The sequence below is a fragment of the Myodes glareolus genome, chromosome 11 (assembly GCF_982192425.1).
Source record: "Myodes glareolus chromosome 11, mMyoGla1.1, whole genome shotgun sequence".
Classification (NCBI taxonomy): Eukaryota; Metazoa; Chordata; class Mammalia; order Rodentia; family Cricetidae; genus Myodes; species Myodes glareolus.
This window is the reverse complement of record NC_142036.1, coordinates 70,973,235-70,999,729: the sequence shown is the minus strand read 5'-3', so window position 1 is coordinate 70,999,729 and position 26,495 is coordinate 70,973,235. Positions and strand designations below refer to the sequence as shown.

Below are 26,495 nucleotides of genomic sequence, written 5' to 3'. Positions count from 1 at the left end.
ACATGTTTTTGCTCATATGCAAAATCTAAATTTTTTTAAGGACATGAAAACAGAAGAGAAATTATTTGTAAACAGGAAGGAAGAATGAGAGTGGGGAGGAGGAAGAAGGGGGGAGCCTGGGGGAAGATGAACATGGTCGCAGTACATTTACTCATGTATGAAAATGTCAAAGTGGAACCAATTTATGTTTACAATTAATATATACTAGCAAAAGGAAAAAAGGTAAAAGGAGAAATATTTCCTCAAAAATCAATACATGGTCTTCGGAAACAAAAATAAGACCAATGTAGTTAAGACATTTGAGAGACATCAAGCTCCATAGCTGCTACAACTATCCTAAATAGCACTATAAACTGTCTCATTTCCCATGAGCCTCGAAGAATGGCAGGAGAAAGTATTTGTAAGTTTTGATGTATGGAGAAAGTGGCCGTAGTTCTTAGTGCGGTCTGGGTCATCACGAAGCTCTTGCCTCTAATGACAATGTTGGCAATGCTGTGAGAATCTGCATTTAACCTAGCGAGGACCAAAACAAGCCAACACTTCAAAGTCGCTGGCATGAGAAGGATTCATTTTTTCTCAAGGGGTTTAGATAATTTTTAGAAGGGTTCTAGTAACCATATGTGCTAATCACAAGAAAACAATGCATAATCATTTTAAAATGTACCAGATTGTTCTACCACAAAATAAAAATCTCCACTACTTAATACCATAAAACTAATTTTAAATAATTGGATACAATCTAGAACTAACTTGTGAGACGATCTGACTGATAAAGGTTGAAATTCTTTGATAGATTTAAGCCAATCCTATTCATAATAGTATTTGATGAGAATGAGAAAATCCAAAGTGATTTTTTGAGACCTTTTGAGACAGTCTCAGATGGCCCAAGCTAGCCTCGCCTGCTATGTAAGCAAGAATGACAAACTTTCTGATCCTCCTGCCTACTCCTGCTGACTGTCGGGATAGTACATGTTCCACCACACTTAGATCCGTCAAAGCAAATGTTTACAGGTAATTTTAGTCTATTTTTCTAAAGTGTAAATTTCAGGAAGATGGAGGCAATGGGGATCATAATATTAAGCATTAAAAATCAGATTCAGAAAGAGAAAAATGCTTTTTCTCTCATTTATATCATTACAGAAATCAGTGTGTGTGTGTGTGAGGGGGGGGGACAGGTGGAAGAACTGAGAAGAAAACCAATCATAGGGATGGTTATTGCCAAACTACATGGTATACTTGAATTAGAATACCTTTAAAATCACTATGTAAAATTAATATATGCTAGTAACTTTTTAAAACAAGAAAATCAAAGTCACTTGGCAATGATAGTGCACGCCTTTAATCCCAGAAGAGAAAGGCAGAGGCAGGTGGATCTTTGTGATTTTAAGACAAGTCTGGTCTACAGAGTGAATTCCAGGACAGTCAAGGTTATACATAGAAATCCCATCTTGAAAAAGAAGGAGGGGGAAAGGAAGGAAGGAAGGAAAATCAGAAGATCAAAGTCCCCTTTCTCTAGTTATCTCGGTGGTTAAGAGCATTGGATGCTCTTTCTGAAGACCTGGCTTTGATTTCCAACACCCACATGGCAGTTTATAATTGTCTGTAGCTCCAACCATAAGGGAACAGATGCTTCTTCTGACTGCCTTGGACATTAGGCATGCATGTGGTACACAGAAATGCAAAATACTCATACACATAAAAATAAATAAATGAAAACAAACAAATAAATAAAAGTCTTAAAAGGTCTGCTTGGTAAGACCTCAATATGTTTTAACTATCTGCATTATAATTATTGAGGAAAAATTCATACAATTATTTGGCCTTTGAATTTTTATTTTTAATCATTCCTTTTGTTTTTTGAGATTGTACTGCAATTTATATAATATATATATTCCTAAATACATAAAGGCATCATGCTCAGTTTGCATAATACTACTTGAGTGTCTGTTTTCAGGGCTCGGATAACCAATCGATGTGCTTTTCTCTGGGTGAAGACTCTCTCTCCAGCTCCCAGCATCCCTTAGTTGCCACAGTTCCTTGTATGGTGTTGCGGTCTGTGCTCTTTTCTCCTCCGACTTTGACATGTCTATTGTTATGGTCCAGGTCGTGTTTAAGCAGTCATGTTGGTGAGACTTTGGGTGTAGCTTCTGACATTTCTAGGAGGCACAGTCTCTCAGAAAACTCCCTGATCCTCTGACTTTTGCAGTCTTTTTGCCTTCTCTTTCTCCGTGTTCTTGGAGCCTTAGGTGAGGGGGAGGATTTGTGGATGTATCCAATGGGGCGGAACTCCACAGCTCTACATTTTGATTGGTCATGGTATTCTATAATTGTATCCATCTGTTACAAAGAGAAGCTTCCTTGATGAGGGATCTGGGACTACACTTACCTGTGGGTAAGGGCACAGATACTTAAAATGTAGTTAAGAATTAGGCTGTGAACATGTATTTTAAGACACTTATGACTAACACAGTAGAGATATGATAAGTAAAGCAAGCCCTTTGGAGTTCCAGTTACTTTAGTTGAATTAATTTTGAACATTCATTGAATTTTAGTCATCTCCTTTTACTTCACTATTCCATCATTCCTTCATTGACAAGCCTATACTATTAAGTATCATCAATAGGTTCTCTTCACTGTTCTATCATAATCTTGAACTTTTGGTTGTCTAATCTCTCCTCTGTAATTTCTCTTTACCTGATAGTCTTTGTTTATAATTTTGATTTCTAGCTTGAAAGGATTCTCTCCAGTTTTTGCATTCTACATCTCTGTAGCAGCCATATTTTTCCACTGATTAATTTATCCAGTTATAGATGATGCTATCTATCTAAGTCCTCTAAGTATCACTCTTAGCTCGGCAGACTTTTGTTAGATGTAGTCAGTTCTGCTTAGAGAGTTCTGTTGAATCACCCCCTTAAAACGAAGCATCAAGAGAGAATACTCTGCTATTGTCTTTGTCGTCATAGAGGCAGCCTTCCTCCTTGGACCTACTTTCTCTCCAACACTCTGTCTCAGTCATTTGAATATTGATTCTGGACCAAAATAGAGAAAAAAAATAAATCCCCTAGTCATGAACTTTAGTCTAGATGGTAATACAGATAGCATGAATGTGTTTTATTGGCTTTATAAATGAGCAGGAACTTGTTCAAGTCATTTCTAAACTACAAAGGCCCCCACAAACAAACTGCTGATGCAATGACGAATGAACAGGCCTACGACAAAACCAAAGATGGAAAGCTATGGGTTAAAATTAAGAACCAGACTGTAGAGGTGGAGGTTTGAATTTAATAAAACTAACTCAAAATAGTGCAATGATAAACTCGACTCACTATTTCTGTATGAAGTCACTTACTACACACACACACACACACACACACACACACACACGTGCCATGCTCATGCACACACACACACACACATACACATGTGCCATGCTCATGCACACACACACACACACACACACACGTGTGCCATGCTCATGCACACACACACATACACATGAATATACACACATATACAAGCACATACAATACATGTGCATGTATTGTATGTATTATATTAGGAGAGCCACATCTGTCCCTTTTCCCATTCTGTTATTCAAGTTTCTTATACATTGCATTCCTAACAAATCTAAGAGTGTATATCTCCTATAAGTTAACTAAGTCAGTTCACACTTTCTTGATTAAGGTTGCAAATTACTCCTCTCAGCCCATTTATTCACGCATCCATTCCGTAGATACTTATTGGACCCCTACCATGTAGCAAGGACTGCACGATGCTTACAGTGCTGTTGTGTTTATGCATTTTGGAGTGTAGAGACTTGTTTTGTTATAGCCACTTTAGTGATTTGGAATGCTTGTTAAAGTTCTTGCTTTGCTTATAGGATTGTGAGCAAACTAACTACTTAGAGATACCAGTTTTAACATGAGAAAAATGAGCTTGCTTCCTGTATGCCTCTAAATCGCCACTCTAAATCTTGATATGGCTAAGATTTGATTATTAACCATTATTTTTATTCTAATAACACCATTAGATCTTTTTTTTGTATGTTCAAAAATTTCTTCTTGACACCATATTGTATAAGAATTTTAAAAGTAGAGGCCAGTGAGCTGGTCCCGTCTGTCAAAACACTCGTTGCCAAGCCTGATGATCTGACTTGTGTCCTTCAGATGCGCATGGTAGGAAGAGAAAACTGCTTGTGTGTTGTCCTTTTACCTCCATACAAGCACTATGGCATGTACTTATGTATTTAGACACATACAAAGAAAAGAAAAAAACTATGCAAAATAACAAACGTAATTCAGTTATTAATAATGTTCTTTTCATTGGTCAACTTCAGTTTTGTACATTGTGATTTCCATTTGTTCAAAACATTATTAGTAGTTCTGGCTACTGAGATACATACTCGAATAGGTGTTACAGACCCTTGGCTTATTTCCCAAACCGTTCCATGTCCTAAAAGCGTTTTGCTTTCACTTCACAATAACTTAGCTGAACATAAACTCTTCTTAGAAGTATAAACCTTTTGTCATAGAAACTGGTGATGCTGCTTTAGAGTCTTGGTCACAGAGCAGAACCTGAGTTTTGTACTCAAGGTAACCTCCCATCCGTATAGGACTGTTTGACTGTTGGTTTCCTCTTTTCCTTGTCCTTCCCTCCTTCCCTCCACCCTCCATTTCTCCTTTCCTTATGTTTTTTTTTTCTTTCTCCTTTTCCCTCTAAGATTAGGTTGACTCCTAAGTGATTTTGAAAGTCTAAATCTTATGTCTGAGTTGGAATTCTCGTCCACTGTTTTATTATCCGAACTTCTCTATGTGTTTAGTGTCCTGTTAGAAGTCTCCTTCTATGAGGATTAAATGCCCTGGATATTTCCTGCACTTTTGAAAGTCTTTTGGGGGCTGGGGAGATGGTTTAGTGGGCGAAGTCTCTTGCCGCAGACCTGTGTTCTCTATTAGGGACCTACATGGAGGAAGGAGTGAATGAATTCTCTGAAGCTGCCCCAAAGCCTTCATGCATGTGTGTGCGCACACACACACACACACATTCAACGTATTTTTCTTTTAAATTTTGAAAAAATGTGTTTATGTATGTATGTGCACCATTTACATGCTTGATGCCTGTGAAGGCCAGAAGAGGGCATTGGATCCCTTAGAACGGGAACCAGAGATGGTTCTGAGTTGTCATGTGACTGCTAGAAATTGAACCAGGGTCCTCTGGAAAAGTAGCAAGTGCTCTTAACAGCTCAGTCCTCTTTCTAGGCCCTATAGTAAAAAATGTTAAAGTCTGTTTTCACTCTAACTTACCTAAGACTCCTGATTGCATTCTCAAGCTTCTTTTCTAATACTGAACCACCACATTTTTCAGTATTTAAGAAAATATATGTATAAGAAGTGCTTTGATCAAATCTCCCCATATTCTCTCCTTCACCCTTCCCCTATCCTTCCCACCACTTTTTTCTCCCAACTTCATTTGGTCTATCATCTATGTATCTATGTCTATCTATCTATCTGTCCGTCCATCCATCCATCCATCCATCCATCTATCTATCTGTCTATCTATCTATCTATCTACCTATGTATCTCTTAATACTGCTGAATCCATTTAGTGATGCCTGTGTGTCCATGGATGTGGAATCATCTGTTGAAACACATGCTCATATTATTCCAGTACCAGATATGTTTCTTCTTGCGAAACAGGCTTTAAATCCAATTCTCAGGGTCTGCATTTCTGAAGAAAACTGACTCTTCCTCCCCTGGGAGCCGTCAATTACCAAGAGTTCCTCAGCTAGGCCTGGGGTTTTATGAGCCATCCCCCATCCACGCTGGAATTTTGACTGGTTTGATCTTGAGCAAATCGTGTGCATGAAGTCCCGGGCACTGCAGATTCATGCGTGCAACTGTGTTATTGCATCCAGCGAATACCATTTTGCACCAATATCTACTTCCTCTCAGTCTTTCTGCTTCCTCTTCCATGACAATACCTGAACTTTGTGGGGTGGGGGAGGATCTAGACGTCCCATTTAGAGTTAAACATTCCACAGACCTCCTTTCTCTGCACTTTGACCTGTTGTGGCTTCTCTGTACTAATTGCAAAAGTAAGGTTTGCTGATGAGTGTTGAAAGGTGCACTTATATAAATATAAGGACTTAGGGCATGGTTTATTACTGTGTCTATTTAGAAGAATAATAGTATTTAGTCTCCCTTAGGGCCCATGACCTAGTCAGTCACGTGTTTTTATCTGAGCAAACAGCACCAGATATGTTTCTTCTTGTGGAACAGGCTTTAAATCCAATCAGAAAGTGGCTGGGGATAGGAAATTATCTAATGATACATTTTTGCTGTGTTCACGAGTGTGTGTGGTATTTGTGTATGATGTATGTCGGGATGGTGCGTGTGCTTGTATGGAGATGGAGAATGTCCTATGTCCTGCTCTGTCATGCTCGTATTATTCCCTCAAAACTGGGTGTTTCGCTGAACCCAAAGCTAGGCTAGTGGCCAGCAAGCCCTAGCAACCCTGTCTCTGCCCCGTCCCACACTGATGTGAGACTTCTAATCAACATACAAGTTTGCTCTTTTGATTTCTTTTTGACTAATTTGTTGTTCAGGAATATGCTGCTTAATTTCTATGTGTTTGGGAACTTTTAAATTTTCTTCCTATTTCTAATTTATCATGTCACACCATAGACACAATTGCCTAATTTCAGATTCTTCAAATTGTCTGAAAGTCATCTTCTGGCCTAACGAATGCTCTAACTGAACAGTGTTTCTGTGGACGTTAGCTCGTGCCCTGCTCTAAGTGGACAGTGTGTCTGTGGACGATAGCTCGTGCCCTGCCACGCATTACTGTGGAATTTCCTGTTGCTCAAGTCTGTTGTTTTCCTACTGATTTCTGTCGGGATCTCTCTGTTGTCGAGAACAGGAGTATTAAAGTTCACAGTTGCTGCATTAATATTTCACAGCTCACTTCTGTTAAATTTCACCTATATCTAGCAATTTATAATTGTTATGTCCCTTTGTGGGATTTACCATGGTTATAAAATGACATTCTGTCGCTTGTCACAGGTTTTGACTTCAGGCCTGCTTTGTATGAAGTGAAGTCTAGCCATTCTCCTTTCTCTTCTGTGAGCTGTTCCAAGGCTTCTCTCTTCCAACCTTTACTTCGTACTTTGTGCTTTAAAGCTAAAGCCTGTCTTCTGTAGGCAGCAAACTGTTGGACCATTGTCTTCCTTAATCTGTTCGTTTGCTCTGTCCTTTGGTTGGATAATCTCACCTATCTAACTTTTAACCAACTATTGATAGGTAAACACTCACTGCTGCCCTTTCCTGTTTGTTTGTTTTAATTGTTTTGCAGCTCCTTTGACCCATTCTTTCTTCCTGTCTTTCTCTGTGATTTGTGTGGGGTTTTTGTTTGTTTGTTTTGGTGATGGTTTGCATGGATTCCCTTTTCTTATCTTTCATGTCTGCTGTAAGTTTTCCCTTTGTTTGTGGCATAAGGCTCAAACAAAACATCTAAGTTACAGCAGTCACTTTAAATGATAACTATGTTCCCATACAAAAAATTTACGCATTTTAACTTTCCCCCGCATTTTGTTTTGTTGTTGTTGTTAGAAATAAGTTCAGGGTCACAAAGAAAGGGGCTACAACTCCAATCAAAGTGTCTCAAGGCAAGACTACCTCTGATTGAAAGGGCGCCCTACACACAAGAGGGGAAATGTGAGCACACAGGGCAGAGATTTGGTGTTTACTGTAAGGCAGATGGTGACCGGATCCTTTCCTCATTGGCCGGGGTTCAGTCTCACACTCTTTTGTGATTGGCTAGTCTTAAAAGTATCAGTTCAAAGGAAATGAAGGAAACAAACAGGGTAGGAGCTGGCCAGGTGGGTCATCAGAGAGTGCAGAATGGTAAACATGTTTTACAGAGTGGGAGCCTTAACTCATCTGCATTAGAGTTTTACAAGATGAGTGGGAAATAAAAAGATTTAAATTCCTTATCTTCAAAATTTTACAGTGTTTAACAGAAAAGACTATTTAATGTTCTTACAATACCACAATTTATATTTCTTAAAATTAATTTTTTAGTAAGTACACAATGTAGCGGGTATCCTCCTGACACACACACACACACCTGTTGTATTTTGGTCTCCCTTTTGTCCTCCATGGCCCTTCTTAGTCCTGCCTCCGTCTGGACCTTCCTACCCTAAAATAGCTCCTTTCTACCTTTTTTTGTCTTGCTTTTATATATAGTCTACTCCATCTAAGTTCTGCGCATGAGAAAGGTGTCATAGTTGCCTTCCCTTTTGTGTCCCCGCTCTCCTTCCTTGCCCCTCCCAGGCCCCTTTCTCCTCTCACGTAGGTTATTCTACATTGAGATCTGTAGTAAAGCAGTGGACAAGAAGCAGCATGCCGGGGGCACGTGCAGAAGTCTAGAAAGAAGCAAGAAGAAAACTCCTGGTGCTTCTGTGTATGGACTTTTGATTTGCTCTGTGACTGAACAGTGCTCTATAGCACTTGTTTCCAGAGTAGGAACTCTTGATTTTGTTTTATGAAACCAGAGTCAATATCTTGAAGTCAATAAATCTTCACCAAGGGCAGAATGAGAGACAATGTTTCACCCTGGAGGAGACCTGAGATCATTTACTTCTTGTCCTTATTCCAAAGAGGGAAACCAAACATCTAATGTAGTCAGTGACTCACTCAGGACCCAACAACCAGAGTCAGACCAAAGCCTGCATGTCCTTAATTCCAAAAGGCTCCAATCCGATAACGCCGAACCTGTGGTGATTTGCGGGCCCTTATCTTTATTTCTCCAATGTTCAAATTGCTTTACTTTTCGTAAAATATGCACACTAAGCCTATCTGATTTGACAAATAAAAAATAAAAATGATCTTCACAAGGGACATAATGATTAATGGAGAATTTAGAAATGCTTACTACAGCTGCTGAGTGCTTCTTTCGACAGAAGTAAACATACGACAACACACAGAGGCTCCTCTGACATCCGGCACAGGGAGATTTAGCATCCTGACCCTCGCAGGGTTCTCCTTTGCAGGGTGTTGCACTCTTGGGAGCCCACTTCAGTGTAGAGCATGCTCCCATTTTCCACCTTGCATTTGTGTTGTTGCTCCATAGGAGGTGCTTAAAGAGTTTTGCAGCTCATTAATCCTTCGCAACCCTCTCTAAGATAGTCAGGCGTAAATCATCATTCCTATCTGAAAAAAAAAGCTTAACACTTTTCTCTTAATTTTACTGATACTCTAAATTGTTGATTAATATGAAGTTATACACTGAACCTTTAGAATACCATGTTCTTGTCCACAGTAAGATCTTCTTTTCTTTTAAGAATTTGATTTCATGAGGCTAGTGTAAAAATAGAATGATACGTCTCGTGTTGAAATCTCCTCTGAGAATCGAAGATTAGGAAGTGGCTCGATTATTGAGCTGTTTGTCCTTCTTCATTGAAATGTCCTTTATTGTCCTTCAGCCATGACTAGAAAATGTGATTTTTAGGAGTTGGAGGAATATTTCATGATCCCTTCAGCCCTTTATCAGCCAGGATCACCAAGAAAGTCAATGAGTGTCCATTCAACCATGCCGTCCTAATTCCAACTAAAATATCAGTTCAACAAACTTCAAAGCTTTTCCAGTACAGCAATGGAAGTTAGAGCTTTTCAATCTTGTATGCCTTGCTTAAGAAAATGACTTCCACTGTGAAGTTATTTAGAGTTAGACTTTGAAGCTATTAGAATATGATCATTGTGTGTAGAACCTGCAGCCATCAGACTGGTTTCATGGGAATGGCTGCACGATGCACATCTTAGTTGGGATTTTTATCGCTGTGATGTGATACCACAACCAAAGGCAGCTTGGGGAGGTGAGGTGGTGTGAGTGAGAATGGTGCCCACAGGCTCATATGTTTGACTACTTGGCCCCTCGTTGGTGGAACTGTTTGGGAAGGATTAGTAAGTGGGGCATTGTAGAAGAAGGCATGTCTCTGGGTGCAGGTTTTGAGATGTCAAAAGCTTCACCGTTCCCACTTAGCTGTCTCTGTTTCCTGTTTGTGGATCAAGATGTGAGCTCTCGGCCACTATTCCAGCACCATGCCTACCTGCCTGCTGCCATGCTCTCTCTGCCATAATAATTCTGAAGTCCAACCCTCGGACTCTGTAATCCCCCAATAAACTCTTTCTTCTATAGATTACCTTGGCCATGATGCGTCATCATGCAATAGAAAAGTAACTAAGACAGAAATTGGTACCAGGGAGCAGGCTATTGCCATGACAGGCTGGACCATGCTGTTTTTAGAAGAATGTGGAAGACTCTGGGACTTTGGAATAGGAAAGCTTGAATGCTCTAAGTATTCATGAGCCATCCTAGTAGGATCTTGGAAGACAGTCATTCAGGGAACATTGTGGATTATGGAGACTCAGTGTAAGAAATTTCAGAGTAGAACAATATTAGCAACTGTGTTAGAGACCATGCTTGTGATATTTTGGAAAAGAATCTGGCTGCTTTCTGTTCTCGTCTAAAAGTCTGCCTGAGGCTAAACCGAAAAATTTTGGGACCAGTTTCATTGACAGGAGAGTCTAGGACAGCCTGATATTGATCCTGCCCCTGTCATTATCACTAATCACTCTTCTGCAGAGCTACAGTGAGAAGGAACAAGTGAGGGAGAAAGAAAGACAAAATATACAGTCTGAAGAGGAAAGGAGCATGTGGAAATTTACTGTGGGTCCCAAGGCTTATGCTGAATGTAAGACCCTACCTGGCTAAGCATACAACTTGTCAAAAGGAAGGCTTATGTAACAAAGGACCACTGGTGCAGATGTCACTCGAGGAGAGGCCAGGTTCCACTCCAAGCAGACAGCCCAACTTGGGAGCATCGGCCCTGAGGTTCTGGCTTTAGAGTAATGAATGACACAGGTGTAGAGGGGTTGTAGAATCTTCCTCTGGGGCCAGGTGTGCGGCAGGGGAGTCCCTGAGTGTTGAAGCTGTGACAATGACATCTCCAATGCGTTAGAGACCCCAGGATGTTGGAGATGCTAGAACTATGAGAAAAGTCTGCCAACCAGAGCTTCAGACTGGGAGTAAAAGCATCGCAAGAGAGAGGTGTGTGTTTCAGTCGGCAAAGCTGGAAGGGCAGGGCCATCTAAGCCCTTTGACATCAGACAAGGAACTATAGGATTTAGAGTTTGCCTGCTAGGTTGTGGTTTTGCTTTGGCCCAGCTTTTCCTCCCAATGCCTTGTTTTCCTCTCCCTTTGTAATGGTAATGCATATTCTGTGCCACTGTAGGTTGGAAGTGTGTGTTTTTTTTTAATTCATGGGGTGACAGTTAAGAGATTTCCTTTATTCTCAGAAGAGACTGGATTTTGAAACTGTGTTGAAACCATGAAAGACTATGGGGATTTTCATAATTGTACTAAATGCATTTTGTGTTATTATATGGCCATAAGCCTGTGGGGAATGGGGAGTCAAAGCAATGGTTTGAAAGAGAGCGGTCTCTATAGCCTCACATGCTTGAACAGTTGGTCCCCAGTTATTAGAATTGTTTGAGAAAGATTAGGAGTGTGGCCTTGCTGGAGAAGGTGTGGCACTGGGGATGGGTTTTGAGGTTTCCAAAGCCCAGCCGTTCTTAGTTACCTCTCTCTACTTCAGGCTTATGGATCAAGATGTGAACTCTCGGATACTGTTCTAGTCCCATCCCTGCCTACCTGCTGCCATGCTCTGGCCATGCTGGTCATGGACTCCAACCCTCTGAAACCGCAAGCCGATGCCTTCTTTTATATTTTGCCTTGATTGTGGCATTTTACTGCAGCAATAGAAAAGTGGCTAAGACAGGAGGAAAAGGGTTATTCCACACTATATTTCCAAGTAACAGACCTTTGCTAAGAGAAATCAGAGCAGGAACTCAGGCAGGGCATAGTGATGTAGAAGCAGTAGCTGATGCAGGAACTGTGGAGGAACTCTGCTTACTGGCGTACTCCCCAAAACGTATTCAACCTGCTTTCTTTCAGCACTCAGAACCACCAGCCCACAGGTGGCCCAGCTTATAGTGGCCTGGGCTCTCCCACAGCAATCCTTAATTAAGAAAATTCTCCCACCCCAGCTTGCCCATGGGTCAGTCTGGGGGAGGTGTTTTCACGACTAAGATTCCCTCTTCTAAAGGACTCTAGCTTGTGTCAAGTTGACATAAAATTGACCAGTATAGACCACTTATCCAGATCAAACAGCTAAGTATAGTTATAGCCAGCAGCAGTGAAAATGATAAGGGCATAGTAATAAATTAATACCATAATGCCCCCATGATTCACCATGCAAGATAACATCTACCGTGGAACTTATTTGATAGATATTTAAAGTTTATTTTATAATGTTTTCAAAGTCATTTTAGGCTGCCATGGTGTATTTTTCTGGAGTGTAGGGTTCTATTATATTATACCTGCAGCCAGGAGGTGTTCGCAGCTAACGGAGAGTTACTTCTCAGAGGAAGACTGCTGAGTGGGATCTTTTGTGATTTACTTACGGTGACAAAGCTGGGTTTTGTTGAACCAGGAGACAATCACAGATGTGTTTTCCTCCTCATTCCAAATGGCTTCTTCGATGTTAAACTAAACCTCCTTTGTGGTCAGACAGCTTCTGCTCTGTCCTCCTGCCAAGAGGTTCGGTGGAAAAGCATCTTGCACCTCCCCAGCTGGAGGAGAGCCCCTGTGTATTCGGTTCTCCATGCAGGATGATATGAGGGACCCCTCCCCGGAAGAGAGGCAAGTAGGTTCCTTTAACAGAAAGCTTAGCTGTGTTTCCAGAGGTTTCTGGACTTTCAGGCTCCACTTTGTTTTAGGTTCTCGGATGTTGTTTTGAACTAGAAATCATCATCATAATTTCCCAGCTGTCTGAACATTAGCATCTCTCCACTGCCTTATATAGCAACGGAAGCATAGCTTGGTGTTCCTGAGGAGTTAAATTTCCAAATGATCCCAAGAGTGCAGTTAGCTTTAGTCAGTATCTGAGAAAATACTGAAAACTGATTTAAAATATTAAAAATTAAAAACATAAACTGGATGTTCAAAACAAATGAACTGGATTTCTACCTCAAATGCAAAGTACAAAGCTAAGAAGTGAGTTAGAAGTGGTCCAAACCCACATGAAAAATGTTCTGTGCACTTTAGCTGTGCTAAAGTAAGGCAGAGAATCTGAAGTTTACTAATGCTGTCTAGACCTCTGCCTCTTCTGGTCAAGGGGGATTGAATGAGTAAAGAAGGGACTTTTCTACTGTGAATTTTTTCCCCTTTCTCTCTTTCTTAGAAGTATTTTACCCTAGCTTGCCTCTTCCTTCTTTTTGCTTTGCCATTAATTAGTAGACCCATTTATTTTCCATCTGTAGGATATGGAATAATAGGACTGCTTTCCTAAAGTATCAGTCCCTGGATGCTGTGTGTCAAGTAACTAAGTCTGGTGAGTCCTAATAAGCCACAGTTAAGTCTGGAAAAACAGGAATTGATAGGAGGAAGGGGTAGAGAGCAGTCAACTATCATCTGGATAGAGGAGTAAGGAAACTACTATGGCTCGGACCTATGCAAGATGCAAAAGTAAATGTGATGACATGAGTCCAGTTATCTACAGCAACATCTCTTGGCTCACATGGCTTGCGTGTTCACCAGCTTTCTCCTTGACCCTGTATCATTCTCTAGATACGGCATTTCTGATGACCCTCTGTCCTGGAATTTGCTACATGGGAGTTGGTCCTTCTCCCTTCTCCTCCAGACTGCCTTGGGCATCCTTTGAGCTAAAGATCTGTGCAAAAGAAGAGGTGATTTTAGGAAGCTGGGACCAACAGAAAATGAAAGAAGAAAATCACCTCCATCCATCCAGCATCACTTAAAATGTTTGCCGTGGAATCAGGAAGACAGGCAGCCTCAGTGGGCATTGGAAATAGGTTTCAAAATACAATTATGTAAAAATCTATTATAATTACTCCCCCCCTCTTTTTTTTTTTAAAGAGTGATTGTGGGAGTTTAAGGAACTGTGTTTGGCGTCCTAATGGCTAAGTTTCATCACCCTGCACTCTTCCTCCTGATTGCTAAAAGTTTCCTTCCTATAATTGCAGAAGAGTTTAGCATCTTAACAATAATGGACATGTTTTTAAAAGATTATTGCCAAAAGTGCATTCTTTATTCCAGGGAGACTCTGTAATAGATACTGGCATTTTCGTAATGATACAGGCAAGCTGTAAGCTATTACAGTTTCCTGTGGAGTAACTTAATCTTCATATTGTTTTCTATGTCTAGAATTTTAATAGTGTTTTTAATTTAGAAAAGGAGGTTTATAACATATTACTAATTGCATGTGAATAGGAGCTAAATACACAACTACTGAATTTTATTCTGAAAACAAACATATTTAAAAAGTACTTAACCCAGTGTAGAGAAAGTAACAAAGAAATTAAAGAAAGCCACGGAGGAGGAGCAGCGGCTCTCAGGGGCTAACGGAGGGAGGGTTAGCGTGTTTGCAATGCTCGCGATATTTTGATATATAACTGAAACAATAAGAGGAATAGAAATGGCCCCTTCTAACTAAAATTAAAATATTTTATAACAATTGATGACATAATTTGTTACGCATACTTATGCATATTTGTTTAAGACTTAGTAACACCGTCCATCCATGGGTCCCCAGGAAGTTGCAACGGCAATAACACTCCTGGCGATCCTTAGTGACTTAAAGTGTTTAGTAAGCATACTAGATAGCAAGGTCTTTTGAGATCATTTCTAGGCTGAAAAGCCAGACCCGAAAAATAAGGCAACCACTGGTTTTTTTATTGGACAGGTGAAAGAACATAAGGGAGATGGGTTTTCTTAAAAATAAGACTAGTTATTATTGGAAATATTTGTATTTTATATGGTTCTAAGAAACAGCTCAGTGTCTGAATCTAGACTTATATCCCCATGCATAATTTCAACACTCTTGGCACGCCACCCAGCTCCTCTCCAGCGAGCTGGTCGAGATGTGCTTGGTGAACTAATTCAGGAGGCTTTAGTACTATTTTTAAAATCTAGCTTTTATATTAAACAAACCACTTCGCTATTTTGAAAGGAGTTATAATCTACTTAAAACTGTCATTCTCTGTTTCTGACTTGCAATTAGATGATATTTCCAAAATGTCACACCAAGACTCTGCTTCTACCATCACCATAATTGAATGTGACAGCCAAGATATTATATCAATACCTTTTCCATAATTAGCAATAAGGATCCTGCCAAGGGTTAACTAGAAAAGTTTCATAAACATTTTTCTACAAATGGTCCTGAAGGCAGTATTATGCTTTTAAAATCTGCTAATGGAGCAAAGACCGGTGACAAGCAGGAGACAAATCTGGGAGCGGCACTGTTTGGCAAGGAGAGTTTTGTGCCGTGTGATGTATGTTATGTAAATGAGCTTATTAGGACTCTCATCTATTTTATTATTGGTGACCAATTTAATAGAGGCATTTAAAAAACAATATTTCTGCCTGCCTCCCAGAAGTGAAGAAGATACATTGACATAATTGAGAGCAAATGATTGTGTGTCTTGCCATTTAATCATGTCATTTTTCAATTGCTATTTTTTGCACTCCACTGCATGCTTATAGAATATTTAGCTTCACTATAGATTAAATCCCAGAGTTTGACACTGAGCTTGGGTCTCTGTATCAGCTAACATTGTTTTAGAAATTTGGAACCAGTTAAAATACCCAGAATTGTTTATTTTATTTTATTTTATTTAAAGTATTTAAATCATCGGTCAAAGACCATTTGCATTGCTCTAACTTTTGTCTATTTTAAATAATTATTGACTTCTAGGATGTAAATTCTCACTTGCAGCATTTATATGACATCCATGGTTGTGCACAGATTTGGCTAGCATCCAGCTATTAGGACTCAAAGAACTATCGACTCTGAGATGTTGATAATCGTTTATTTAAAGGACATTTTCTGTCTTTGTTTAGTCTCTTTACTATTTGTGGAAGATACATCTTTCTGAGAAAAGGCAGTGCTTCCACTATGAAATAGACTATCAAGTCCAAGAGATAAGGAGGCATCATCTGCTTGGCTTACTGGCAGATCGTAGACCCTTAACATAATGTCCATTTTAATAGGTGTTTCATACATATTTGTTCAACCGATAATGTGGATTTTTCATTTTTATTATCAAAACCATCCTAGATTCAAGTATAACATACTTTATAAAATTTTATATAATTGAAGACCTCCAAATAGGTAGAGATTGGACTTCTAAAGGGTTGAGGTTGTTGACTCTTAATGACTGTAGCTTTATGCTTGTGGTCACACTTCTGGTTAAAAGTCTAGGGCAGGAGAGTGAGAATGCAGAGGTCTCACAAGCTTCTTTTGCTTGCTTCTGAAATGCCAGTATTTTTTTCTGAGTCGGTTTTCAATTCTACCTCCCTGGGTTAAAATTCTGCCTTGATGCTTGTAAGTTGGAATGCTATTAAACTCGAAAGGCCACCGTTTCTTCAGTTGTGAATCAGTTTAGCATCTGTCTGTCTGTCTGTCTGTCATCATCTACCTACTCTTCTACCAGTTCCTGGGCTTTTATGAGCACTGGATGAGTCAGCCACACAAAATTACAGAAAGAGATCAGTAAGGTGGCCCAGTAAGTCAAGGTCCTTACTTGTCAAGCCTGCTGATCTGAGTCCAAGTTCATGACCTGACATTGTGGAAGGAGAAACTGCTACCTGCACGTGATCTTTGACTTACACACAAACACACACACACACACACACACACACACACACACACACACACGGGAGGATGTTAAAATACACACAAAACAAAACATTAGTTATTGATACATATGGAATTAGTGAAAGTAGCCCATAAAATACTGTATAGAATAGTGCTCAAATGATTAACAAGCAATTCCAATAATTATTCTTTTATGCTCAGGTGAACTTGGGTAAAGTAGCTGAAGTACATATGACATTGTTTTTATTTTGTAATTATTCATATACATGTGATATACATGTGAGCAGCAAGATTATCTTTGGTGCAGTATATGACAGTCATCTTATGTCAGGTCTTCCAGTTTTCCCGTGAGGCTACCAGTGTTGGATGTGACAATTTTATAAGAAAGATAAGAACCGTATAACGGCAATAATTATGCATAATTAATATATTCATTTTCTGCATTTCCTCAACTCTTCCTTAAGATCCAGGCTTCTCTGTATGCTTTTTTGTTTATATTTTTTGGTATTTCTAAAAGAAGGTAATTTTTAAAATTGGACTATATTATTTTTATCCTAGAGAAAATAACTGATCTTTTGAGTGAAGCTTATAGGTCTGTATTAATAACCCTACCCCTGTAGGCCTTTTAGCTCTTACCTTAGAAGACCAAGCTGTCCCAACTCTGTGTTTATAAGTGTATTATTGGTCCTTTTACTGGCCCAGGATTGTATAATAATAATAGTCTCTAATTTCACGCATTTTTTTACTTAATCATAAAATAGGCTTTTAAATTTTTTTTTCATTTTTTTATTAATGAATATGTGTGTGTGTGCTTGTGATATGTGTGTGAGGATGTGGGGGGGGTGTGAGTAGGGGGCTCATACCAAGGCTTGGATGCTAATGTCAGAGGACGTCTTTGGGAGTGAGCTCCCTACTTTCACCAAGGGTTCCAGGATTCGACTCAGATCACCAGGATTGAATGGGAGGTATTTTTATCTGCTAAACCATTTTACCAGTCACCAAATAAGTCTTTTATGACATAAAATTATTCCTGATGTAAACATTATCTCAAGACTTTCCATCAGAACATTAAATTACATTGTTTTTATATCTGTACATATTACAGGATGTCTTCTCAGAGACGCATTATTGATGAGTCAATCTAAAGTATCACTGGTTTTATTGGACGGTTCTTATTACGTGATGATTTTTGTGTGTGTTTACATTTTTCTCCAGCCTCATATCCACACACAGACAAATTAGAGCATAAATTCTATGAAAGCAAAGGTGTGCACCTTATACACTGCCGTATGCACTGAGAAAGTGCTCAGCATACAGCGGGCACTCCAGAAATTCATCTGGTGGGTGAGTGGGTGGGTGGATAATAATTTAGGAATTATTATCATCAGACCCTATATTAACATCTAGATTTTAGAAAATTGTGGTTAAACTTAAGATTTTTCAACTTTTCTTCCATAATGCCTGTCCTCTCCTCCGCCTTCCAATCTTCAGATGGCTCCTTCTGGTCCCGTGGGTCCTAACCAGTCTCTTGCAGCTTGTAATAACCTTTCTTGTTCCCCAGGCCGAGTGCTGGCATTAAGCGGTTATACAGCGCGTGGGAGCCATGGCCTCACTGTTCACAAAGCGTGCTCCCTTCTCTTGCCTTGCTGAAACTTACAACATCTTGATGAATTAGCTGTTATCAGCAACCTTTGCCTTGTATTTCTGGCTCTCCCTTGGGGGAAATCAACTGTATTATAAGCTCCTAAGAGGCACCACGTCTTGCTAGATGCCTGTCACCCGCCAGTGTTAATCCTGTAATGGAAAGTACAGTGTTTGGCACATAACTGATACCCATCAAGATCTTACTGCTAAAATAGATATCACTCACAAAGCCTTTGCCAAACTTACCTCCTTGACAATGATCTGGAGTCAAGGAGTCAAAGGCTACTTCTTCCCCAGAGACACTCTACACTCTTGGTTTGTTTGAATCAGAGTTTAGGACTGTATGTTTGTGTTTCCAAAAATAATCTACTCAGGGAAAGTCTATAATTGTAAAGTTTAATGTACTCTGGGTATAATAGAGTTCTCAAACTTTAGACAGCGGTCATTTGTAGGTCTTCCTTAAGCCGTGCCTCGCCTGAGAATCCCTGATTCATATAGCTTTGAGTGACACCAGAGACCTACAAGCTAGCTTTGTTTTCTTTCTTTCGTTGAGACACTACCTTACTCTGTACCCCAGCTGGCCTGGTAGTTACTATTTGGCTCAGGCTGACCCCAAACTTACCATCCCCTTACTCAGGCTCCTGACTACCGGGGATTACATGCCTGCTCCGAATGACTGGGAAGACTGGGAATAATTTGCAGTGATCTGGGGTGATGTAAGTACTCTCTGATCTGGAGACCACACCCTGAGGATCCCTGTTCCGGGAAATGTCACTACATACAGCAGATAGGAGGGAAATCACCACCCCATGAAATCAGAACAGTGAAACGGGGAGAGTCCAAAAATTTAAAGAAGAAATTACATAGGCAGGAGTTAGGAACTTGCCAAAAAGAGAGATCTGTGCTCTTGATGCTGTATAAACGAGAACACACCTGTGTGCTGCTGTTCTCTCCTGGTTCTGTCGCTTCACTGAAGGTAGCCAAGTGCTATCCGTGCAGATCGCTCCTCACTTCTGTGCTTGCCGCGTACATAACGTACTCAGTGATGTATGGTTAAACAATTGGTCAATATAGAAGGTGAAGTAATGCTCGCCTTTATAAAGAGCATTGCTTCATAGGTTTCCATCTTAAGAGATCATCTAGCATCCCAAGACTTAATTCATGTTGACCTACTCAACAGAGTTAACATGAATAAAAATTCTGTCAAAAATACTGGGTATAAAATGCTTTGGCGTTTCTCCAGTTAGATTTGCTTTGTCGTGTTCGACATTTGCTTAGTTTGGGGGATTTTTGAACTATTTTTTCTTCTCATTTCTCTTCTTTTCTTATTTAGCATAAGTTTTTAATATAACAGTTCCTGTAATAATCATACTTGTTCTTTTATTGTGTGTTTATTGGCATTCATTTGCATTTTGTGAGGTAGCTCATACTCATTTGCTGTCAGGAATGTGTACATGCAAAGAAATGTTCCTTTTTTGTATAATATGTTTTCATTTAAACAAATGTGTAACCCCATGATGGCTAAGCACCGACATCAAAAGTCTCCCCTCCAGGGCTGCTAAGAGCCTAAAGCCAACAATGAATGTCTTATTCGGCTTGATGGAAAATGGTAGAACGCTTGGTTACCATTTGTGAGGCTTTGGGTTCAAATCACAGCACCACAAAAGGAAACCAGAAGTTGTTGTTGTTTGTTTTAAAATCATATTTAGCTTACTAATATGAATGCTTAAGCATGGAAAAAAATTGATTATGCCGGGAGACACACAAAACAAAGCACACTTCCCTCCAAAATTCATGTTCCACCATTGGTGAATTAAAGGCAGTCTATAAACATAGGGGGAAAACTGTCATCCTGTTAGCAACTGTCTTACAATGTGACCCCAAACAGATGCCTTCAGTGTGTGGGACATCTGATTGTTTTATGGGAAAAAGGGAGTAACTTCTCGGCCCCAAACCATGGAAGTTTGATGATTTGTTTCAGCCTTTCTATGTTTACTACAAATCTGTCTTTTTAGAAACATGACAAAAGTTGGTGGAAACTTTATGAAAAATAAATGAAGGGGCTAGTTAAAAACTTGAGAGTAGCCTACCAGGACAGTTCTACTGGGAGATGGCACTAAGATTCTGATAAAGACGGGCTGGTACAATACTCAAGTGCTTAGAATCCCTTTCTTAGACATAATTGAAATTCCTTTTAAAAATTGTCTTCTCAGCCTCTTTGTATTTCTCAAGAAGGCGGTGTGACTCGCATCAGAACCAGGAGGATTTCTTCAGAGCGTGCTTCAGAGTTGGCTGTAATGACTAGGCTGTGGATGTTTCTCTGCCCCTCCCCTTGTCCAGCTTCCAACACAGGAAGTACTTCTTACCACGTAGGCCCACTTGATCATGTTCCACTTTAACAGGTCTCTGGGGTCTCTACCCCTTTAACTTCCATCACTCATCTTGGGCCCCTGGCTTCTGTCATTTCCGTACAGGTGGATGAACTCCCAGCAGCAGCTTGCTTGTGCGCGCATCACTTGGTATCTCTCTCTCTCTCTGTTTTTGTCTCTCACACAACTCTTTCTTCTCTTTTCCTCTTTCTCTCCCTCCACCACACAGAGTACTGTACTTATTTATGTAGTTCATATCTAGTAAAGTCTCCGCTCCTTGACGGAAGGAGCAATGACTTGTTCTCTATGTAATCCTGTTACAGAAAGAAGGTCCAGCAAGTGGAAGACGCATCACAGATGTGAGGAGACCATGGAAGGATGTTTGTCTTATTCTATGACTTCCTTACTTACTTAGCTGGAGTTTCTGCTCTTTAAAATATATTTCTCTAAAATCTAAGGCAGAAAATAATAATAATCATTTGCTCCCGCTAGTTATATTTAACATTTCTCAGTACATATGGGGAATGTGTATCTCAGTTTATTAGAAAAAATAATGTAGAATACTGTGCCAACAAACCACCGATTTTATTTAGGATGTGTGATTATAAATAAATACGTTTTGATGGTTGTCAGGGAAACACATTTATGTAGGAGAATGTTATCAACTGTCTCTAGGTAAGAAGAAATACTGAAACAATGTTAGGCATAAAAAATCCTCCAGTTTCCTTTGAACCGTTCACATAGAAAAAAATTAATCTAGGATATAGATTAAACCCCTAAAATATTTAAAGTGAAACTGCCGAATTATGAGGATGCAAAACTCAGATACCGTATGTTAACAGTACCTGCTTTTGTAGTTTAACTTTCTAAAATGTTGTTTATGTGGAGCCTATGGTGAACGTGAATAGTGAGTGCACCTCAGCATGGGGGTGTATGCACCCCTGTTTGGACATGAGGCCAGAAGAGGACATCAGATGTCTTCTAGTATTCTGTCTTAATGCCTTGAGACAGGGTTTTTCTGCACCCAAATGCAGCTTCGACTGGGCTGGGTGGTAAGTAAGCCTCAGTTTTCCTTTTTTGCAATGCAAGAGCTCTGACCCATTTCTTCAGCCTTGCTTTTGCAGTTTTTAAGGTACTGTATTTATTTTGACTTGCCTGCATTAAGATGTAGATGCAGATTCTCTAGATATATACTCAGTATGTTCTGGACACAAATCATGGTCAGTAACCTTTATGAAACACGTATTACATCCCAAAATAGCCTTTGTGAGGACTTTGTGAGGTGAATGAAGCCTGTCTGAACTGCTTTGAAAATGTGGCCTGAGATAACTCCACACAAATTTTTAGTGGCATTCATTATGATTTTTCCCTCAGCTAAAAACTTGGAGGCTTTTTGTTGGCTTAAAGGTATGTACTTATTATTCTACTAAAGAGAGGTTTGCAAAATCCAAATTCTATCAAAACATCTCCTGATTTTTTTTAGCCCTTTTCTTTTAACAATTTAGCCACAGTTCAAAACCCCAAATCATCAACATTCATGTCTGTACGACTCATTTGAACCAATTTCAATTGACCGTAACCATAACACTTTCTTGCATATTCAATATTTGGCCAAAATTTGGTACTAGATAGGCTTAATCATTTGGATGCCTTGACAATTGTAGATTAAGAGGCCAAGTTGAAGTGAAAGTATGCTTGTGTGTATGTGTGTGCGCGTGTGTGTGCATGTGCACGTGTCTGTGTGAATGTGTGTGTCTCACGGAATGGAGTAGGAGGGGGGTTGGGGATGTAGACGGAAGAACTGCTGGAGAAGATGAAGATAGCCTCATTGCTTTACTAGGCTCCGAGTTTGTCTTTGCTTGTCTAGGGGTTTCCTGTCCTCTACACTGCACTGGTGAATAGCATCAGTGAAGGAATTTGTCAGAGCCAGGGTGGTATCGGGAGTTGTATAGGAAAATAGCAATGTACCCTAGGAAAATAAAGAAGGATTGGCCCAGGAAGCCAAGCTCAGACAGCTGCTCTCGTAAGACATGAATAATAAAATTCCTCGTCATATTTTGCCATAAATAGAGGTTTGGGAATTTGTCATTCACCTCATTTAAAATGCAGAAATATTAAAGGTACAGGTTCTCTCATTATGGAAATAATAGAATTCCAGCTATTACCGAGTTAGGGTCATTTAAATGGATATAGCATGCATTATATCAGTAAGTGGAACATCTGTATGGAATGTCCACCTGCTGATCGACTACTCCTACCCCGCGCACAATCCAGCGGACAGCACTTAATCATCTCAAGACTTCTTCTAATGAAGCCTTATCTAGATTAACATTTTAAGCACAAATACTTTCAGGCATTAAAACCCTCACACTAAATGAAATTGCATTGTCTTGTTTACCCTTGTTGATTAATAAGCAATCTGCTAACTGTTGGAACAGTCCAATTGTGGCAGGAGAAGGAGATTAGTAATTCAGTGATGTTTGTGGGTATAATCATCATTTCTCCTGAAGGCTCTGAATTAGAATATCACTTACACGCTATCCGTAGGCAAAGGAAGGATATAATATTTTTAGACATGTGTACCCACTATTTTGTTTCAATCGTTCAGCTTAGGGTCAGTGCAGCAATACAAATGCCTCTGAGAGGCAAAATGCTATTTTGATGCATGCAGATCCTTTTTAAATGGTGTGGGTGTCTATTAAAAGAAACAGAATAACCAGCAAATTGTGCAGTAATAATCCAGTGTCTCGATTTCTGTTTTAGGAACATTATTGCTTTGTTAATCAAGCATTGGAAGAGAAATATTGCCCACTGTTTTTTAGATAATAGAGTTTACATATGAAAATTCTTTGCAGTATTATTTATTTTTTGTCAATAAAATACTGAACTTTTTCCCTCCAAAGAATGTAGGGATAAACATAGAAGAATAACTGGAGGAGCATTTTCTATTTGTTATGTTTCCTTTGACCTTGAACCAACACTCCCAGTCTGTTTACAGTCTGGAATTCAGAGGACTTAAGTGATTTTTTTCCCCATCATGTGAGAGATTGCTAATACCTGGGTGTCAAGGCAAGATCTTTCATTTTGAAAACATAAATCAGAGGAAAGGGGACTAGGAAACAGAGACTCCTAAATTCCCTAGCACTCGTCAGCTGTGTATTGGAGGCCACCAATCTCAAGAAAACTGTAGGTCCCTTCTTGCCCTAGTGTTCGAAGCTGAGCATGTCCCTGCAATGTGAAATTATGATGGAAGTGACTGCCTCATGTTTCCAGAAAGCCGGTCCTCCTAACGCATACAAACTGGTCTCCTTCTCTATTGCAGTCCCTCTGTCATGAGATCAAGCAGCGTCGTCGAGGGGTGGCCTCCATTCTGCGGCTGTGCCAGCACCTTCTGGATGACCGCGACACCTGCAATCTGAATGCCGACCACCAGCCCATGCAGCTGATCATTGTAAACCTCGAAAGAAGGTGGGAAGCCATTGTCATGCAAGCTGTTCAGTGGCAAACGCGGCTGCAAAAGAAGATGGGGAAAGAACCCGTGAGTATCACTTCCCTGCAAAATTGGCTCTTTTTTTTTTTTTTTTTTTTTTTTTGCAAGCACATACCCCTTGGACAGTAAGTTCATTGTATAAGCTTCCTCGCAAACTAGAGGCGTATCCATCTCCTAACCAAAACTCCATTCATCATAACAGAAAGTTATCCATGTTGCTAACATGCTTCTCAGTGCATCTCATTGTCTTTTTAAAAAAGTTACACGTATATTTTGGTTATCCTTGCCACTGGGGATATTAATTCTTTCATTTATTCCTTCACCAAAACATTCGCCAAGCACACACTACTCCAAGAATGTTTTGCTAGGAGATAGTTTAATACCCTGAGTACATGGCACAGTGTGTGTGCTCTGGGTACAGTTTCATTGCTTGAATATCTGTTGTTTATCTTTCTGTTTAATGAGGAGTTAAAGCCATCTGTACACCTGTCCCCAGCAGTCCTGCTTCCAGGGTCTTCTGACGGATTACTGAGAACTGTCAAGTTTTCTCAGAGAGTTTAATGCAGTGTTGGTAGTAGGGGGTAGTGATTTCCATTAACCATTTGCCAGACCTGCGGGTGCAGGTTTCAGCAGTTACTGGGGGAAAGAAATACGTAAGAATAGAAGCTGCTTTATTACAATGTAGAATACACATTTGCTCTGGAAGCCTTCACATTCTCAGGAGAAGGAAATCGTCCCGGGAAAGGGGGTAACCCTGAAGTGACCTTGACATCAGTGTCTACTAGTTGTGACGCCACTTTTCACATTTGACTTAAAGAAGTGAAACACACGTAGAGAGTGGGGTGTTTTATGTATATGCGGGTATATATATATATACATATACAAACATACACATACATACACATGTGTATATACACATATATTCTGGAATATATATGTGTGTGTGTTTGTGTGTATACATATTTATGTTCATTCCAGTCCTACATAATATTTGGAAAATGCAAAAAAGGAACCCACAGGTACAATTCTTGTCATTGAAAACACATACAAATTGTAGTCTTATCAAAGCTTTAGGATTTCCTTTTCTGGTGTGTTTTAGGTCAGGGTCTCAGGGCAGGAAGGCATGGGATCATTAAACCTGACTGCCCATTTTGCTTTTGTGTTTGTGCTGAGTCTCGGGGTGATTTCTCTCAACAGTTCTGTTCAACTGATCTTAACTGAAGCTGTTACAGTTCTTAAGACTTACAAATTATTATCAATAATCAATAATTAGATGTCCTTTCTTTTCATATTTCTCTTTTTTCTTTCTTTCTTTTTTCCTTCCTTCCTTCCTTTTTTCTTTCTTTCTTTTTTCCTTCCTTCCTTCCTTCCTTTTTTCTTTCTTTCTTTTTTTTTTTTTTGAGACAGGGTTTCTCTGTGTAACAGTCCTGGCTGTCCTGGAACTTGCTCTGTAGACCAGGTTGGCCTCGAACTCATAGAAATCCTCTTACCTCTGCCTCAGAGTGCTGGGATTAAAGTGTGCACCACCACTGCCCAGCAGGGTGTCTATTCTTGAAATAATTTGTTTGTTGTGAAACTGGTTAACTAACATCTTTTCTTCTCCCCTTTCTTCCCTCTCCCCTGCCCCTCCCCTTCTTCTTCTTGCTAATGTTTGTAAAGGCAGAAAAGGTTGTTTTCCTCTCTCTTCTTTGTGGTAATGATAGTGAGGTTTAGCTCAGCCCCACTGGCAGTAGGAAAAGTTATGGCATTTTCAGAGCATTCAACTGGTTTGGCAAAGACAAATCTGATCCAGGATTTATTTAAATCGTGATTAGGAATGCTGGATTGAGCTCTGTAAAGTAGCTGTAGGGCATGGATGATTTGCATGCATGTGTGTGAGTGTGTGTGTGTGCATGTGGTCACAAATGCCCATGTGTGGAATATATGAGGGTTTGTGCATGTGTGTATGCAGGTAAGCATGCTCCTGTGGGGAGGACAAAAAAGGACAAGTCCTTCCCTGTTACTCCCTTGGCACAGGGTTTCCTAGAATCTGGAGCTAAGTTGTCAGTCAGCAAGCCCCAGAGAGCTTCTGTTTCCATCCCTCCCAGTACTGGGGTTATAGGCATACCCCACTGTTGCAGGTATGCGGGGATCTGAACTCTGGTCCTCTTGCTTGCACAGCGAACACTCTCTCGTCTACTGAACCATCTCCCAATCCTCTGGGTTGTTTTACCATCTCTATAGTAAAGGCAAGTTGCTTCTTGGAAGTTTGAGCTAC

At 39.9% G+C, this 26,495-nt stretch overlaps 1 protein-coding gene across 4 annotated transcripts in view; it reads left to right on the top strand.

Moving 5' to 3' along the window:
- Positions 1-26,495, top strand: part of Akap6 (A-kinase anchoring protein 6) — a 423,239-nt gene that overhangs the window by 357,913 nt on the left and 38,831 nt on the right. For all 4 annotated transcript variants that reach the window (XM_048415577.3, XM_048415579.3, XM_048415578.3 and 1 more), the window contains one exon: positions 24,071-24,286. In XM_048415577.3, coding sequence (XP_048271534.3) covers positions 24,071-24,286 — 216 coding nt within the window. The remainder of the gene's footprint in view (positions 1-24,070; positions 24,287-26,495) is intronic.